This window comes from Gorilla gorilla, chromosome 5 (assembly GCF_029281585.2).
Source record: "Gorilla gorilla gorilla isolate KB3781 chromosome 5, NHGRI_mGorGor1-v2.1_pri, whole genome shotgun sequence".
Lineage (NCBI taxonomy): Eukaryota > Metazoa > Chordata > Mammalia > Primates > Hominidae > Gorilla > Gorilla gorilla.
This window is the reverse complement of record NC_073229.2, coordinates 171,421,601-171,439,115: the sequence shown is the minus strand read 5'-3', so window position 1 is coordinate 171,439,115 and position 17,515 is coordinate 171,421,601. Positions and strand designations below refer to the sequence as shown.

At 33.5% G+C, this 17,515-nt stretch overlaps 1 protein-coding gene across 9 annotated transcripts in view; it reads right to left on the bottom strand.

Moving 5' to 3' along the window:
- Positions 1–17,515, bottom strand: part of STXBP5 (syntaxin binding protein 5) — a 190,254-nt gene that overhangs the window by 102,623 nt on the left and 70,116 nt on the right. For all 9 annotated transcript variants that reach the window (XR_010134391.1, XR_010134392.1, XR_010134393.1 and 6 more), the window contains exon 8: positions 10,013–10,136. Coding sequence is in view for 6 of the 9 variants with exons in the window: in XM_055392020.2 (XP_055247995.1) it covers positions 10,013–10,136 (124 nt within the window). In the remaining 3 variants the exon portion in view is untranslated. The remainder of the gene's footprint in view (positions 1–10,012; positions 10,137–17,515) is intronic.

Sequence of the window (17,515 nt, the reverse complement as noted above, 5' to 3'; positions counted from 1 at the left end):
ACAAGATGAAAAATCATCTACCCAATAGATACTACTGAACTTCAGTAACATGAGGGGTTCGGGGACAGGGAACTGTGGTATTTTTAAGGAAGGTCTATTTCTATCCCCTAGCTACCCAGCTCAGTGGTAGGCTAGCCATGAAAATGCAGTAGTATCAGCCAACAGAGAGGACTGAAGTTTTCTTGGAGCTCTGTTAAAACCACTTTTGCTACAGCACAATCAACATTTTGTGTGAACCTGCAGCTCCCTGGAACTCTATTCCCAAAGTGCTGTGGCTATCTCATTTGACACAGACCTCAAATATGGGAGACAAAAATCCCTACCCCCAGGGCATTCCAGAACAATAGCAATCTGTTGGAAGTATTACAGCTGCCTAAGGCTGTAGTTTCAGTTGAGGCAAATGGAACTCAGGCAGAAATTTAAAAGAAAAGCTCCGAGAACTAGACACATTCATGGGGGTCTAAAAGGCTGCCTGCCCAGGAAAGAGTGAGGAAAGGAGAAGGCTCCAGTCACTCATTTCTGGCCGACTTTGAGATCCTGAACAAACAGGAAGAAAAAAAAAAAAGTAAAATGACTTATAACACCTATCACTGGCAAGGACATTGGAAAAGGGATACTCATACATGGCTGGTAGAAATCTGAAGGATATAGCTTTTTTTGAAAAATGGTTTGAGAACATTTATTAGAAATAATAAAACTTCAATATTTCGGGGTGGAAATTGTACTCTGAAGTATTTATTCCATAGAAACAAAAGGACCAATTCCTACGGCATATGTACAAAGATGGTAGCTGCAGCATAATTTGCAATGTTTAAGAAATGAAAACAAAGGGAATGCCCATTAATTTGAAATAGCTGAATAAGTTGTGATACAAACAACTGGCTCTGACACAGCCATTAACATAAAAGAAATGCCAGAACATTTGGAGGAATCTTCCTAAAGTACAGTGATTAAGATGCAAAAAAGGAGTTATAAACAATCCAGTTCCACTCTTTAAAAGTTATTTTAAAATGTACAATTAAGTTATTATTGAACTATAGTCACCCTATTGTAACTCAAACGATAAATGTTTGAGGGGATTAATACCCCATTCTCTATGATGTGCTTATTTCACACTGTATGCCAGTATCAAAATATCTCATGTACCTCATAAATATATATATCTACTATGTACTCACAAAAATTTAAAAAAATTTTAAAGATGCAAAAACACTAACATCCTAATTTTTGTAAAACAATGATCAGAAAAATAATCTCATGTTTATTTGTGTGTATGTGTTAATACACATGATTTTAGAAATACCTATATTTTAGAAGAATATCTGTAAGATTTTTGACATAGCTTACCTGGTGGGACAAGAAAGGAGATTGGGCTGCTAACATGGGAAAAGGCTGAGGGAGAAGGAACTGGTATGATAGGATCTCATTTATGTATAATGATACATGTGTATGAAAAAAACTATCCGTCTTTTTGGTCCCTCCCCTCTTTGGTTTTACGCTTGGAAAGTTCTTCCCCACACCAAAATCACATAAATCTGCTTTTTCTTATAATTTAGAATAGATTCATTTATTACATTAATTATTTTCTGATGTGTATTTTGATACAGGGAAGACATTTTCCTCTTAATAATTAATAAGCTATCAATCATCTGAGTGCTAGTTTAATAGCTCTACTGAGCTATAACTGCTAAACAAAAGTACACTATTTAAAGTGTACAATCAGATGAGTTTTGACATAAATATTTACTTGCCAGCTCAATTTATTGAACCATCATTCTCTCCTCACTAGTATGAAATATCACCCATATTAAATTTTTATAAATATATACTTGTACACTGACTGGTAATGGAACATTTAATCCTGTCTTAATTTAAGATCCTAGAGAATAATCCCTTTCCCCTCCTTATGAAGAAATGGTTGTACAGGGAATCTTGAATCTCTAGCAGCCAAATTTACAAGAACCAAGAAGTGACAGAAGTGACCAAGGAACTGGAAAGAACTGCCAGAAGAAAGGAAAGGATTGCTGAGGTGGGAGAGAGAATTGCAAGGAAAATAAAAGGTATCGAAAAAAGGAGGCTTAAATCTGAAAAGTAGTCCCTTGTGTTATACAAGGAATAAATTAAGAACTTCAATCTCTATTCCAATCTATATAGAGATGTATATGACCTTTCAGTAAAAAATTTAAATGTTTGCTCTGAAGAAGGTCAGCTGGCTTTTATCCTCTTTCTACCATGCAGAGTTCTAGCGGGAGAGTCAGGCTGACAGAATTTAGAATTATAGACACAAATTTTACATTTAGGTTCAAACATGATTTTGTTTTATGAAGTGAAACAATTATTCAGAAATAACTCCTTTAACTTACTTCAATATTCAACATCAATCTTTCAGAGGTTGGAACAAATTCTAAAGGACATTAGATGGTATTTGCTAAACCCTTCCAAGCCTGAGCTTCTATATCTTGCAAAAAACCTGGCTAGGTACAAAATTCTTAACTTTCTTCTTGCTTAATAGTCCCTTGATATTGCTCTATTGTGTTCTAACATTCAGACTTACAAGTCTAAGTCAGTCTGATTTCTATTCCTTTAGAAGTTAACTTTTATTTCTGTCCCTCTGAGAGGATGTTAATAGAGTAGTTTCATTTTCTCTGTAAATGAAAAATGTTGCAGTGTTTAGAGTGATCATCCTTTATTAATTTTGCTTGAAAAAAACCCAACAAATCCTTGGTCTGCATATTCTGATATCTTTCCAACCAAGATGTTTTAAATAATGTCTCTGATTACTGCTTATGGTCTAGATAGGTTTATTTATTCATCTATAATTCTAGGCTAAGCATTTTCTAAATCAAATCAAATAATAAGGTACTACCCATGATTTTAAGCACATATAAATGAAAAGACATTTAGAGGATTTCACCACTAGGTGTCATTTTACTTCTTAAATGCTATGCCACCAGAGGAACAAAAATACGTGCTTGTTCTTTTAACTATCCGTGAACTACCTTGACCAGTCAGTTAAAAGATCTGATTAATTATAAAACCTGACTTAATAACTCACATAAACTTCCATGCCACATCTGATTTCTCCTTCTTACTATGGCCTACTTCCCCACCCCTCAAACCACCAAGCCACAAATAATTGGTTTAAGTCCTATTGATTCTAATTCCAGAATTTCATTCATACATGTCCATTTCTTCCCATTTCATCTAATGAAATCTCCATTATTTATTAATGCAAAGCTTCCTAATTAGCCACCCTCTTCTGCCTCCAGCCCACCTGATGTACTACCATTAAAGTGATATTTTTAAGATGTAAACTTAATGCTTCTCACTATAAACTCAATTACTAGGTCTCCATTATGAAGTTCAAACTTTTTATCATACTTTGATATATAATCTTGCCTCTGTACATGGTTCTGTTTTCACTTCCTGCTACTTGCCCAAAGGCGTTTTAAACTCTGGTCATATTAAACTATTAGCAGTTTTCCAAGAACACCCCACTTTTGTTTATGTCTTTGTGCCTTTGTGCCTTCTAAGATAACTTCGCCCGGCTCTTTGCTATCTTATACCACCAGTATCATCCTTTAAGACCAAGTTCATATACCCTGAATTTGTGAAATAGTCCAACACCTTTTACCCAAAACCAGTCACCACTTATTTGTTTCCATATCATGTTATACATGCCTTTATCCTTTATCAGCACTTATCACAATGTATTATATTTATCAGTTTATAGATCATTTTTATTCACTTGACGATGAGCTCTTCAGGACAGTATATTTTCAGTATTTAATCTCTGGTAGGTAGGAGGTGCTCAATGTTTATTCAATGAATAAAGATTTATTAAAAATGAATAAAGATTACTGACAAAAATAGTTGCTTTCTAAAGTTTTAATTTTGCCAGTTAGGATGAGGAACATATTTTAAGTGTTACGCTTGTTACACTGCAGTTATGTTCAGTCTAGCGTGGCTATCCAATAGGGTAGCCATAAGTCTACCGTGCACTTAAAATGCACGGACAGCGGGGCACTTAAAATGTATCTAGTCCAAGTTAAGATGTGCTAAATACACATTAGATTTCAAAGATTTAGTACAAAAAAAGAATAAAATATCTCAATTTTATACATTGATTACATCATGAACTAATATTTTGCATATTTGGGATTAAAGAACATGTTATTAAAAGTAGTTTTACCTGTTTCTTTTTACTGTTTTTAACATGGTTACTAGTAAATTTAGAATCACACACGCAGCTCACATTACCTTTTTATTGGACAGTGATGTTCTAGAAAATAAAAAGACAAACTGAAGAGCCACATTGCTAATAATACTAGTCTGAAATGGGGAGGAGGGTTGTTCCCTCCTAAATGAGTGTACAAAGTTGATTTACGGCTGGACTTGGACCCCTGAATATCTGTTTTTTTACTTTTGGCCAAGAAAAGGACAGTGGGATTTATGATGTGTTGTTTAAGGCCCAAAACTTCCCTGGTAACCACCAGTGTATAGTTTTGCTGCAGGTTGGCAAACGGCCTAGTTGATTTATTAGCAAGACTGGCTTGATCATTACAAGGGCCTTCCTGAGAGTTTCTCTGGAGCTCTTCAGAAGCCAGATCTTGGTGACTCGAGGTAGACTCAGAACAATCCTCGTGTGTAAGTGCTCACTGGGAGCTCACATAGGGGAGAGATGTTTCAGAATACCTGCCTGCATTCTTTTTCTCCTCCTGTATCATATCCTTCGCCTTTAAATCATAGTCTTGTTTGAGTATGCTCTGTGGAAGTCTGGTAAGTCTTTTCAAACACATAAACTGGGGAAAGGTTTGTGATGAATCATAAGGAACTGAGGTATAATTTTATTATTTACTGAATGTTTTAGATTTCAGGTGAATCTTAAAAGCAGATTAATGGAATTCTTTGCACGTCTCATCCTTAACATATTAAGCTGACGTACTTAGGTGAATTTGAATTTTATTTTTCCCTCAGTGACCTTCAACAGAATAAAAGTTCCCCAATCTTGGTTTACTTTTTGATAAGTAGATTGATTGCACTGATGAATAAGCTTCAGAAACTAAATTTAAAATATCATTTCCTATAATAAAAATCTATGGGTTTTGACTGTCTAGCACAAGCTTGTCCAACCCATGGCCTGCAGGCCACATGTAGCCCAGGACAGCTTTGAATGTGGCCCAACACAAATTAGTAAATTTTCTTAAAACATGATGAGATTTTTTTTTTTTAGCTCATCAGCTATCATTAGTGTTAGTGTATTTTATGCGTGGTCCTAGATAATTCCCCTCCTTCTAATGTAGGAAGGCACCCCTGGTCTAGCACCTCCATTTCCTTAGGAAACCATCTGATTCTGGTAAAGCTGACAATCACAGAAAATCTTACTCTGCAACACATCACCCTCAACCCTGCGCTACAGGGGAGGTCCTGTGAGGCCCTGGCCCAGGAAATTACAAAACCAAGATGAGTGCTTCAGGGTAAGAATCTGAGCCATGCCAATACTGCCGAAGTTATTCCCTCCTAAGTAATGAAACCCTATCTGCCATGGGAGAGAAACAAGCCAAAAGAGAAACAGCTTACTCCTAGATGTACCATACAGAGATGCAGAATCTATGGCCCACTGAAAGGAAATAACTGCAGAGCCGTTATATGGAACCAAATCCTGCTTAATTTTCACATATTCACTAAACTTTGTAGCTTAAAAATCCTGTTCAATCTTGCCATTTTACAAATAATAAAGCTTAAGTCTCAGAGAAAAGGAATCTCCACAAGGTATTTCACACATAGCACTTACAATTAGATTACAGGTTGTCTGACTGCCAGGGAAATGTTTGAGACTCATAAAAGTGAGATTAAAGGGACCTATCACTTTTTGTTTGTTTTTGGTAGTCAAAAATAACCTGTTGAATCTTAAAGTGAAGAAAAATGCTCATCTTTAACTCAGTATTTCTAAAACTTCTTTCACTATGACATTCCTTTTCCACCAAACGAATCATAAATATAAGAAAAACTAGTCTTTGTGGAATATATTTTGGGGGTTCACTAATCTATTCTACCAAGTAAATAACAAGTTCCATACCTACACTTCCTAGAGCCATATATGAATAGCACATCATAATTTCCGGGTAATTTCACTTACATTTTGATTATTTGAACCACAGCTAAGAAAAGTGCCTATCACACAGTAGAACCAATAAATATTTGTAGAATGAGTAAATACAATCCTCACAACAACTGCATGAGACTAGGTCAAGTTTCATTATTATTTGTATTCATGGATGAGAATATTAAGGCTCAAAAATGTTAAATGACTTCCTAAAGGCCACAGAGCCAGAAACTATGGAATTAGTGCTTAACTACAACTCTTCTGGCTTCAAAATCCCATGTTATATAAATGCAACATAATACCTTCTGAACAGATTCTTCAAGGATATCTTAACCTATTTTTAACACTAAACACCCTAACACTAAAACTCATCGTAAAGTACTGGTAGGAGACTTAAATTATAATCAGTTCTTGGCAATCAAGGTAATACTGTAAATGTTTTTTAAGACTAAGATGCTTGAAACAACCATTAGATGAACTTAAATAAGAAAAAGTGAAAAAGTACTCAATTGTAAAAGGCTAGTATATTTAAACTAATTTACCATAACTGTTTGGCTAGAAATTAAGAGCAAGAAACCACAACAGACAATAGTAATGAGAAAGTAGAACAAAATTTCAATCCATCGAAACAGTTAATATAATGAAAATGATGTACCACAAATGTGATCTCTATGGAATAGATGATACCCTTGTTATGGCATGCAGAATGTAGTTTTGTACTTTAATGTATAAAAATGTACTCAGCTGGCCAGGCATGGTGGCTCATGCCTGTAATCCCAGCACTTTGGGAGGCTGAGGCGGGTGGATCACCTGAGGTCAGGAGTTCGAGACCAGCCTGGCCAACATGGTGAAACCCTGTCTCTACTAAAAATACAAAAAATTAGCCGGGCATGGTGGCGGGCGCCTGTAATCCCAGCCACTCAGGAGGCTAGGGCAGGAGAATCGCTTGAACCTGGGAAGCAGAGATTGTAGTGTGCCAACATCGCGCGATTGCACTCCAGCTTTGCCATGAATTCAGTTGTAGAGTCAACATGAATTTAGCTTTGGTTAGTTACCTGTCACTTGGTAGTTTTTACTGCCAAAAAGAAAGCTGGAAACCCTAGTACACTTGAAAGGAATTCAGATTTTCTACATATAGCTTATATAAAATAAAATAAATATGCCTTACTTTATATAAAATTCTGGCCATCTACTGTTAGACTGCTAACACTACACAAATACCATCCTAATTTTTAACACCAGCCACAGAAAAAAATCCATTTTATTTATATTTCATTTGGATTCTAATTTTGAGAAAACATTAAGTCACATATTGTCTTTTTTATTTAAAAATAATTTTAGCTAGTGACCCTTTTCTGCTAAGACAATATAAACACTGTAGAAACTGATTTATACCACTTACTAGAGTCTGCTTTCAATGACCTAAGCTTGTAATATAAAAAAAGATTAAGACCAGCTAGACAATCATTATTTGGCAACCATCACAGTAATAGTGAATTCAGCTAAGAAACATCAACAGATGCTAAAACTAAAGGGGAAAAGTTTGATGAAGTATAATATGTTCATAGAGTCTTGTGGAACTTCCTTCAAATCAAAATACTTAACAATTATAAATACAAATAAAATTTATCTCTCAATTTCAAAAGTAAAAAGAAAACCTTTTTAATAATGGAGAGAACTAGCAGAAGACAGAACTTTAACCAAAGGATCAGGATATGAGATACCACTAATATGGGACAAATCAAAAACGAGCTCCACTTGAGAGGATGCAAAAAGAACACCTCAATCCTTTTGGGATACTCCTGCCAAAAACGTGCAACCTAAATCTCATCATGAATAAACATGAGACAAAACCATACTGAGGCACATTCTATAAAATAACTGACCTATAATCTTTGTAATTTATCATATATGAAAGTCAAAACGTTCAGGAACTGTTCCAGTTTCGAGAAGAAACATGACAACCAAATCTAATCCACATAAAACTCTTGAATAAAGGCAAAACTTGGTTATATAGAAAAATGTCCTTATTAAAAAAAAAAAAAAAGACCATGGAATATTTGCAAGTGAATCAGCACCATATTGACAACTTACTCTCAAACAGATTAAAAGAAAAAAAGATCCTTTGTACTACTCTTACAAAACAAGATAAAAACAGATAATCTTCAAGCTGCAAAACTAGCATTATATATTTCTATCATCTTTGACATAAGTTTCATTTTCTTCTGGGTTTAAAATGAAAGATTTTTGAAACCACACCTTATTGGTACTTTTTTGTTTATCTGAATTCATAGGTTCCAGCACGGTTAGGAGATTCTAAGATTCATGGGAATTTTTAGGAGTGTCGAGATGAGGAACTTAGATACTAATAGAAGGAAGGAACAAAATACATTAAGAAAAACTTGAACCTACTATCATAAGAAATATCCTCTAGATGCACTCATAAATAGATGTGTAGGGAATTTCAAGTAAGTGCTTTCCCAGAAGATGATTGCTGTCACAAAGCAGTGGTAAAGCATTTCACAATACGTGGTTTCAAGAACTGTTATTTTTCCCAGAAAACAAGCAAGCCTAAAATCCCATATGCCACAGATAGATAAAACTTGTTTTTAATTTTACTGTTTCTTTCATTTCTACATTGTAGTAAGTCAAAATATATCAGCTTTTTAAAAAAGTAGGTATTCAAATTTTAAAGCAAACAATGAAATACTAGCAATAGCTACAAGGACAATCTTGAATATACTATCAATTTATAGAACAGTTCCTTTAATATGAGTTCCCTAGACTTGCCAGGAAGGATTCTCTTAGGGTGAGGGTGGAGAATGAAGATTAATAAAGAAATACAAATTCTAAAACAAAAAAGGTGGCCTTCATAATCTGTTTCTAATAAATAGTCTAATAAAAATTTCTTATAAGTTTTGTTAAGTACTACTTATGCAGAAAATAGTTAACACAGCAGGTCTGCGGCTGCTACCACTACAAAGATCTGCTTACAAGGTTGGCCCTTGGCTGATGTCTAGGAACTTGGTTTTCAAGAAAACGCTCATTATTCCCTGAGGAGGATGATTTACTCTGCCTAATTGGTTTGTACAAAGAATATAGTTTATGCTGAACCCCTGCCTTGCTTCTGGGAGTCTCGAATTGTGGTACCTGCTAAAGCAGAGGATGCCTGCATGACTGACCCCAATAAAAACCCTGGACTCCAAGGCTCAGGTGAGCTTCTCTGGTAGACATATTTCACACAGTGGTAACAACTCCTTGTTAATGGAATGAAGCATATTCTGTGTGACTCCATAAGAAAATAACTCCAAGAAGCTTGAGCCTGGTTTCCTCTAAACTTCATGTGTTTTTTCCCTTTGCAGATTCTGCTTTAGGCCTTTTTGTTGTAATAAATCACAGCAATGAATATGACTATATGCTGAGTCCTGTGAGTCTTCCTAGTGAATCATTAAATCTAGGGTGATTCTGAGGACTCCTGACACCATATTTTGATATATAAAATTACCTTCTACAGGGTTCCAAGTATTTCAAGTTCACTGTTATTTATATATTAACAACCTGCAACTGACAGCTTTGAGATGGAAAAGCTTAATGTAAATCCTGCATCATTTTCATTCACAAAACTATTATTTTTTGGACTATTAGAGACATGATATTCAGAAAATAATATAACATTTTCTAAAATTTCAAATTTGCAATTTCAACTGTAAATATGCTTAATTTGAAATTTTATTAACTGGTTGTTAGATACTATTTCTATAAGTGTAAATATTTTTAATTCCCTAAAAATGAAAGGAAACCCATCCTTATCCTAAAAATCAAACAAACAAATCAGAATGCAAACTCAAACAAAACAGTTTACTGTACATTACAATTAGGTGGTATTTAAAATTGATGCATTCTTACCATGTGGAGTGATTGTCTGTACTGGTTTAGCAGGGGACCTTACATTCCATATAGTCAAGGTGCCATCTGAATGACTGCAAATAAATTGTTTTCCTTCATGATGCCAAGCAACAGAGTGGATAGCCTATAGAAGGATGAAAAATACCATTTAAAAAATCTATTTAAACAGCAAACTATTTGTAAATGATCTCATAATCTATTAATTTTCATTTTTAACTTTTCTTTATTTCCTAAGGTTAACATGTGAACTTAACATTTCCATAATAATTTGGCCCTCTTGTAATACAAATGAGATTTTATTTCTTCATATTAACACTGTTTTAATTCTCTGTACTTACTTTACTCCTTAAATCAGCATAAAGAAGGCATGATAGTGACATCTACGGACAAGTTCAGTGAAACAAAATGTTTTCTTACATTATTTTTAGCATAAACAATACCTAAACATAAATTACAAAATTATTACAACCAATGTCCCAATAGAAAAACTAGTTGCAATGACAAGATTAGAATAAAATGTGTTAATTGACCACGATCCTAAGAGCCAAAATGTAGATTTGGAATTAAGATCAATACAAATGTTTCAGGTTGAGCTATAAGACATGCTCCTCATCTCTTACAGTAATTACTGAGGCAATTTTTAATCTCAGGTGACCCTCTTCTGATAAGAAATTTATTTTGTACTTCTGGGTCGCTTAAAAACTATCTGGAAAATATTTTTATATCACCAAAGTATGATACCCCTCATTTTTTTGCTCTAATATTATTTAAATTTTGGTATGTAAAAAAAACTTTTTAAATCACTCTCCCAGGCGTCCTTTGAATTATTTCTTTTCAACTCAAGTTGATACAATTTTAGTTCTTAATGGTCAATTGACTTAAACCCACCCTACTGGAATGCAAGAACTGCAGAGTATAGCACAAAAATCGTATAACTGAAACTCAAAACTTCTGTCACATATAAAGTCAACATTTTCTATCATGTCATCTATTTATTTGAGTTCTTTCTATACTTATAAATTTAAGCTAAATATTATAAAATATCTTGGTATAAAATCAGACGGATACAGATAATCAGCTATACTTCTAAATGACAATATTTAATACAATGTTTTTTATTCAAAGTACAGACATTCCTCAATTTACGATGAAGTTATACCCTGATAAACTCATCATAAGTCAAAAATATCATAAGTCAAAAATGCATTTAATGCTACCAACACAGCAGATGATCCCTTACTTACGATGGTTCAATATGCAATTTGTCAGCTTTAAGATAGTACAAAAGCACTATACATTCAGTAGAAACCATAATCGATTCTAATTCCTAAGGAGCTCCTTTACTTACTATGTCTTGGTAAACCAATTGTAAAGTCAAAAAAATCATAAGTTGAAGAAATATTGTAAGTCAGGGACCATCTGCATCTCATACAAAATTCTAAATAAAATCTTAAAACAATAATAAACTGACATATACATATGACATTTTGAAAACTCAATTTTAAAATAAGCAATCCCTTAGTAGCCTTTACAAGTAAACTTATTTCTGCAAAAACATGAGCAGTGCTAAAAAGCTATTTAAATGTTTTTTAAAAAATTGATAAGGGAAAATACAAAAGAGGTCTATAGTGCTATCTGGAACCTATAGATAAAAACATCTTAATAGTATCATGTATAAATATATATCATGTATATAAATATGTATCATATGTAGAGAAATATTTCTACTTTGCTAAAGAAAACAATGTGTATCTTCGTTTAAAAGTGCCTTCTATTTATAAAATATTATTAAATTATTAGGCATTCCAAAAACAAATACTATCTAATTACTGGAACCAGTGGTTCACAATTATTTTGGACAACAGAAACAAATAACAGAAAACACCCCACAAAAAAGCAAAGAAATAAAAAATATGGACATGCAACAAACATGCAGTATTTACTTATACAATTTTCTATATGCAAATCCAACTTAATACAAGATGTGTTTTCTAATACTAAGTATATATGTAGAACATACATAGTATTACAAGTATTTAAAAATATGTATACAGTATCTACCATGCATAAAACATACAATTTATACTTTTTCTTTAGTCTTCTTGAGAAAATGACAGAGAAATTTACGTAAACAAAGTGAGAAAATCAAAACTCACCAGCAAATCTGACACGTGCTCAAAATCAGAAGCAAGGTGGGTTAGGAGCAAATCTGAATAATTCATGGGAGAAGATATGAGATATAATGTAGGAAACATAAATTGGGGTTGATAAATTTTGTGTGTGAATTGGCTTATCTGTTTTTCCAAGGAGAAGATATAAAATTTCCAGGTGATTAAGAATATTTACTTGTTTATGGCCAGGCACGGTGGCTCAGGCCTGTAATCCCAGCACTTTGGGAGGCCAAGGCGGGCGGATCATGAGGTCAGGAGATCAAGACCATCCTGGCTAACACAGTGAAACCCCATCTCTACCAAAAAATACAAAAAATTAGCCAGGCGTGGTGGTGGGTACCTGTAGTCCCAGCTACTCGCGAGGCTGAGGCAGGAGAATGGCGTGAACCCGGGAGGTCGAGCTTGCAGTGAGCTGAGACTGTGCCACTGCACTCCAGCCTGGGCAACAGAGCGAGACTCCGTCTCAAAAAAAAAAAAAAAAAGAATATTTACTTGTTTAAAAAAACCTGAAAATTATACATATATATGAATAACAGGATCATGTTAGAAAGAGGAATAAAGGACAGATGAATGGAAAATAGAACACAATAAATAAAAGACATACAAAAGCCATGGAGGACAAGATGAATCCAGGGTAGAGAAAAAAAAGTGAAGACAGAATGAACGCAGATGATATAGCTGTTCCCATAATCCACAAAGCAACAGTGCATGCAATTCTAAAAGCTCTTTAAAAGATGTAGTATCTGACAAAAATCGTAACTATAAGAAGATTCATGAAGGTAATTAAGAGTCTGACATCAGTATTTTCATTTATGATAAAATTAAAGAAAAAACAAAAAGCACTGCCTACTGTGACACATTTTTCAAAAGGAGTAATATTTAATTATTAGGGTTTGGCAAAAGTAGTACCTATGATCCTTCTGCTATTCTTATTAGACAAGACAGCATCTTGTAGAATAATTTTCTAGGAAGACAAAACAGGCTAACTGCTTACCTATCAAATTTTACATTCACTAACTCAAAATTGTATGGAAACTGAATAAATTCTCTACTTACTGGTTTTGCAAACTCATCAGTATTATTAGAATCATTTCACAGTAAATGTATATATTAATAAATCCTAATCCAGCTGCTCTTACATTACACATATACTAATTAATATTTTTAATTTTAATTATTTTAAAATAATTTCTTTTCTCATAGATGTTATTTTAACATTCTATTCAAAAGCTGCATTGATTCCCAATGTAACTATCTATTATTGTCAAAGCCCTCAGAAAAATGCCAAAAAATGACAAAAGAAAATGTGTAATGTAGACTTTCATTTAAAATTACAACATTTGCAAATACATGAAAATATTGAAAATACTCTGTAGTTTTATTACTCTTATATAATCAAATAAAGTACATGCTTATAGCACATATGATTTCTTACACATATAAGTAATACATTAAATTGTACAGCTTTTGTCCTAGTATTTTAAACTTGTGAACTTTTCAATATAGTTACACCATAGAAGGGAGACAACCATAATACTATATAATTAAATGAGACAATTATTGAATCATACATTTTGTAAGGTAGTTGATAAAAGTTATACATTGGACATTAAATGATTTATAGCTTTTTTTCCTTTCTCTCTAAAGATTATAAATAGTTATAAACTGAAACCACTGCCCTTTCCATTAAAAATAACCTCCCCCAACCCCATTGCACTCCAGCCTGGGCAACAGAGTAAGACTGCCTCTAAAGATGAATGAATGAATGAATGAATGAATGAATGAATACATAATCCAAGTGGAACTTTCTTCCATTATTTTGAAAATGTGACCAAATTATTCATTGTTTTAAGGACTGTTTTACCTTTGGGAAAGTGTATTTGTGTGTGTGCATGTGTATGTTTGTAAAAATAAGCAGAAAATAAGCTGACTTAAAAGCACCAGTCTAAATATGGGAGAAAAAACCCTTAAGGGAGAATAAATGCTTCCATGAATATACATAGTGCAAAAAAAAATTCATTTAAAGCTGTTATGATTCCTGTGCTGTGAGCTGCAAACATATTATTTCAACTTTTTTTTTTTTTTTTTTTTGACAGAGTCTCGCTCTGTCGCCCAGGCTGGAGTGCAGTGGTGCCATCTCGTCTCACTGCAAGCTCTGCCTCCCGGGTTCATGCCATTCTTCTGCCTCAGCCTCCCGAGTAGCTGGGACTACAGGTGCCCACCACCACACCTGGCTAGTTTTTTTGTATTTTTAGTAGAGATGGGGTTTCACCCTGTTACCCAGGATGGTCTCGATCTCCTGACCTCATGATCTGCCCACCTTGGCCTCCCAAAGTGCTGGGATTACAGGCGTGAGCCACCACGCCTGGCCTCAACGTTTTTTTTAAAAGGCTTCTGATGGTCTTGAGACTTAAATGTGCCCAGAGAGCTAGCAAAGCACAAATTATTGTTTTGTCATATTTTACTACCAATATTTCTGATGCTTCTCAATCTACCAGGAAAAATCAACATGAAACCAAAATACAAAAGTCACTGATAGATGACCCTAGACATATGACAAAGAATAATCATAAAATAAAGAAGTTCATAAGTATTATTGTCTTAAAATATCAGTAATACTGCATTTCTTTCCTGCCACACTGATTACTACAAAAGGAATATTGATACTTTATTTTTAGTAGAAAATATCTGTAAAATATTAAGAATGCTATCCAAGCACACAAAATCTATCATTGAGACACAACCAGGGGAGAGTAGAGTTTGTCAATTAAAAAAATAATAACTATGGTTACAAAGCAACAAAAGCTCAAGGGTGCAAAGATACATTTCTGTTCCCATTACTCCTACCCATCTGAATCACCCTCAAGAGACTAAATAAATAATTAAAGCTGTACTGAGTAGAACTTGAATTATATTAGAAATGTTCTAAATTGTTATGTCATTTAATACATTTGTGCCTGTGTAATAAAAATGAATTTGAATACAGTAATATACCGTTGAATAGAACATAAATATTAGCGGAGGGGAAAGGTAGTATTTTGTCAAAATCTTAAATTTTTAACCCTCACTAGTGAGGAAGAATTATGCCTATAATAATTTCTTGAATATCTGAAATTGTACACCTGGCAAAAATGGCACTGAGAATCAGATTCTATGACAGAATAGCATAAACTCATGGAAACAAAGCCAGAAAATTTTACTCAGTTTACATTACAAGTTAATTTAGAAGTTAGAATTTATACCTAACTTAACACCACTGTCATTTAAAACACATGATTTTCATTTTGTATATTAATATGTGTTAAGAATAAGTTTTATGACTTAGGCATCTGTGTTCACCAAGGATACTGGTCTGTAGTCTCCTTATAATTTTCTTTTCCAGTTTTGTTAAAGGGTAATGCTTGCCTCATGAAGTGAGTTGCAAAGTGTGCCCTTCTCTTCCATTTTTAAGAAGAGTCTAAGTACAACAGGTATTATTTGGTAAAATTCACCAGCAAGCTTTCTGAGCCTGGTGTTTTCTTTGTGGGAAACATTTTCATTACGACTTTATTCTTAAATTACAGAGCTACTTAGATTAAGTATTTCTTTCAGAGTGAGCGTCGGTACTTCCAAGAAATTTGGGATCTTTCAAGGAAATTCTCCATTTCATCTAAATTGCTGGATTTATTGGCATTAAGTACATATTTCCTTATCAGCCCCTCTGTATTTCTGTAGAAACTGGAATGATATCCTTTTTCACCTCCACAATGGGTAATCTGCGTCTTTTTTTTCCTCACCACTCTGACTATATGTTTATCAATTTTATTGATCTTCACAAAAATCCAGCTTTTAATTTTATCACTTTTTTCTATTTTTCTGTTAGCTATTTCATTGATTTCGGCTCTTTATTATTTCAGTTCTTCAGCTTACTATAGATTTAATATGCTCTTTTTCTCCTAGTTTCTTGTGGTGAAAGCTGAGGCCACTCACTTGAAACCATTCTTGTTTTCTAATATAAAGCATTTAATGCTATAATGGATACTTTAGCTGCATCCTACAGGACTTGGTAAATCGTTTTTTTCAGTTCAAAATACTTTAATTTTCCTTATGTTTTCTTCTTTGACTCATGGGTTATTTAGAAATATGTTGTTTCCCTTTTCAATATTTATAGATTTTCCATCTATATAACTGATTTCTAATTTTAGTATAGTAAAATAACATTTTATATGAGTTTAATCTTTTAAAATTTATTGAGATTGATTTTATGACATTAAATATAGCATGTCTTGGTGATGTTCCCTGTATAGCTGAAAAGAATGTCTACTCTGTTGGTGGGTGAAACACTCTGATACCTACTTGGTTGATATTAATATAGTCATTTTGGTTTCCTTTTGATGACTGCTAATATTACTTTTTCCATCTATCTTTTTTTCCAACATATCTGTATCTTTAAAAGTGGGTTTCTTACAGACAGTATGTGGTTAGATCTTGCTTTTTTATCCAATATGATAATTGCTGTCTTTTAAGGGGTGCTTAAACTATTAATCTGATTATTGACATAGCTGGATTTAAATCTACCATCTTGCTGTTTGTTCACTGTTGCTTCCATCTATTCTTTGTTCCCTTCTACCTTCCTCTGGATTGAATATTTTTAAAATCTCAATTTATTTCCTATTTAGCTTAACTCTCTGAGTCGCTGCTGTTGTTGCTTTGCTATTTCCTTTAGGATTTACAATACATATCTTTATCATAGTCTACCGTCACATAATATTATGCTACTTTATGTATAAAATAATAATCTATTAATAGTCCTCTGTCTTCTGACCATGTCTTCCGACCATTGTGCTATTGTTGTCTGTTAACTCTATGTATGTCAAAAATCCTACATTTTTATTATATTTGGCTTGGATAATTAATGATCTCTTAGATTCAGAAAATAAGAAAGTTTTTATATCTACCACATATTTGCCATGTCTGGAGTCTTTCATTCTTTTGAATAGATCCAAATTTCCATCTCATAACATTTGTCTTCTGCATGCAGGGCTTCTTTTAACATATCTTATAGTTGAGGTCTGCAAGTGATTAATTCTTTCAATTTTTATGTCTATAAAAGTGTTTATTTTGCCTTTATTTTTGAAAAAAAAATTTCACCAGGTATAAAATTCTAGGTTGACAAATTTTTCTTTCAGTACTGTGAAGGTGGTATTCCACTGTGTTCTGGCTTACATTGCATCTAAGAAAACAAAATTTGTTGTAATTTTTTTTTTTTTTTTTTTTTTTTGACAGAGTCTCACTCTGTCGCCCAGGGTGGAGTGCAGTGGTGTGATCTCAGTTCACTGCAAGCTCCGTCTCC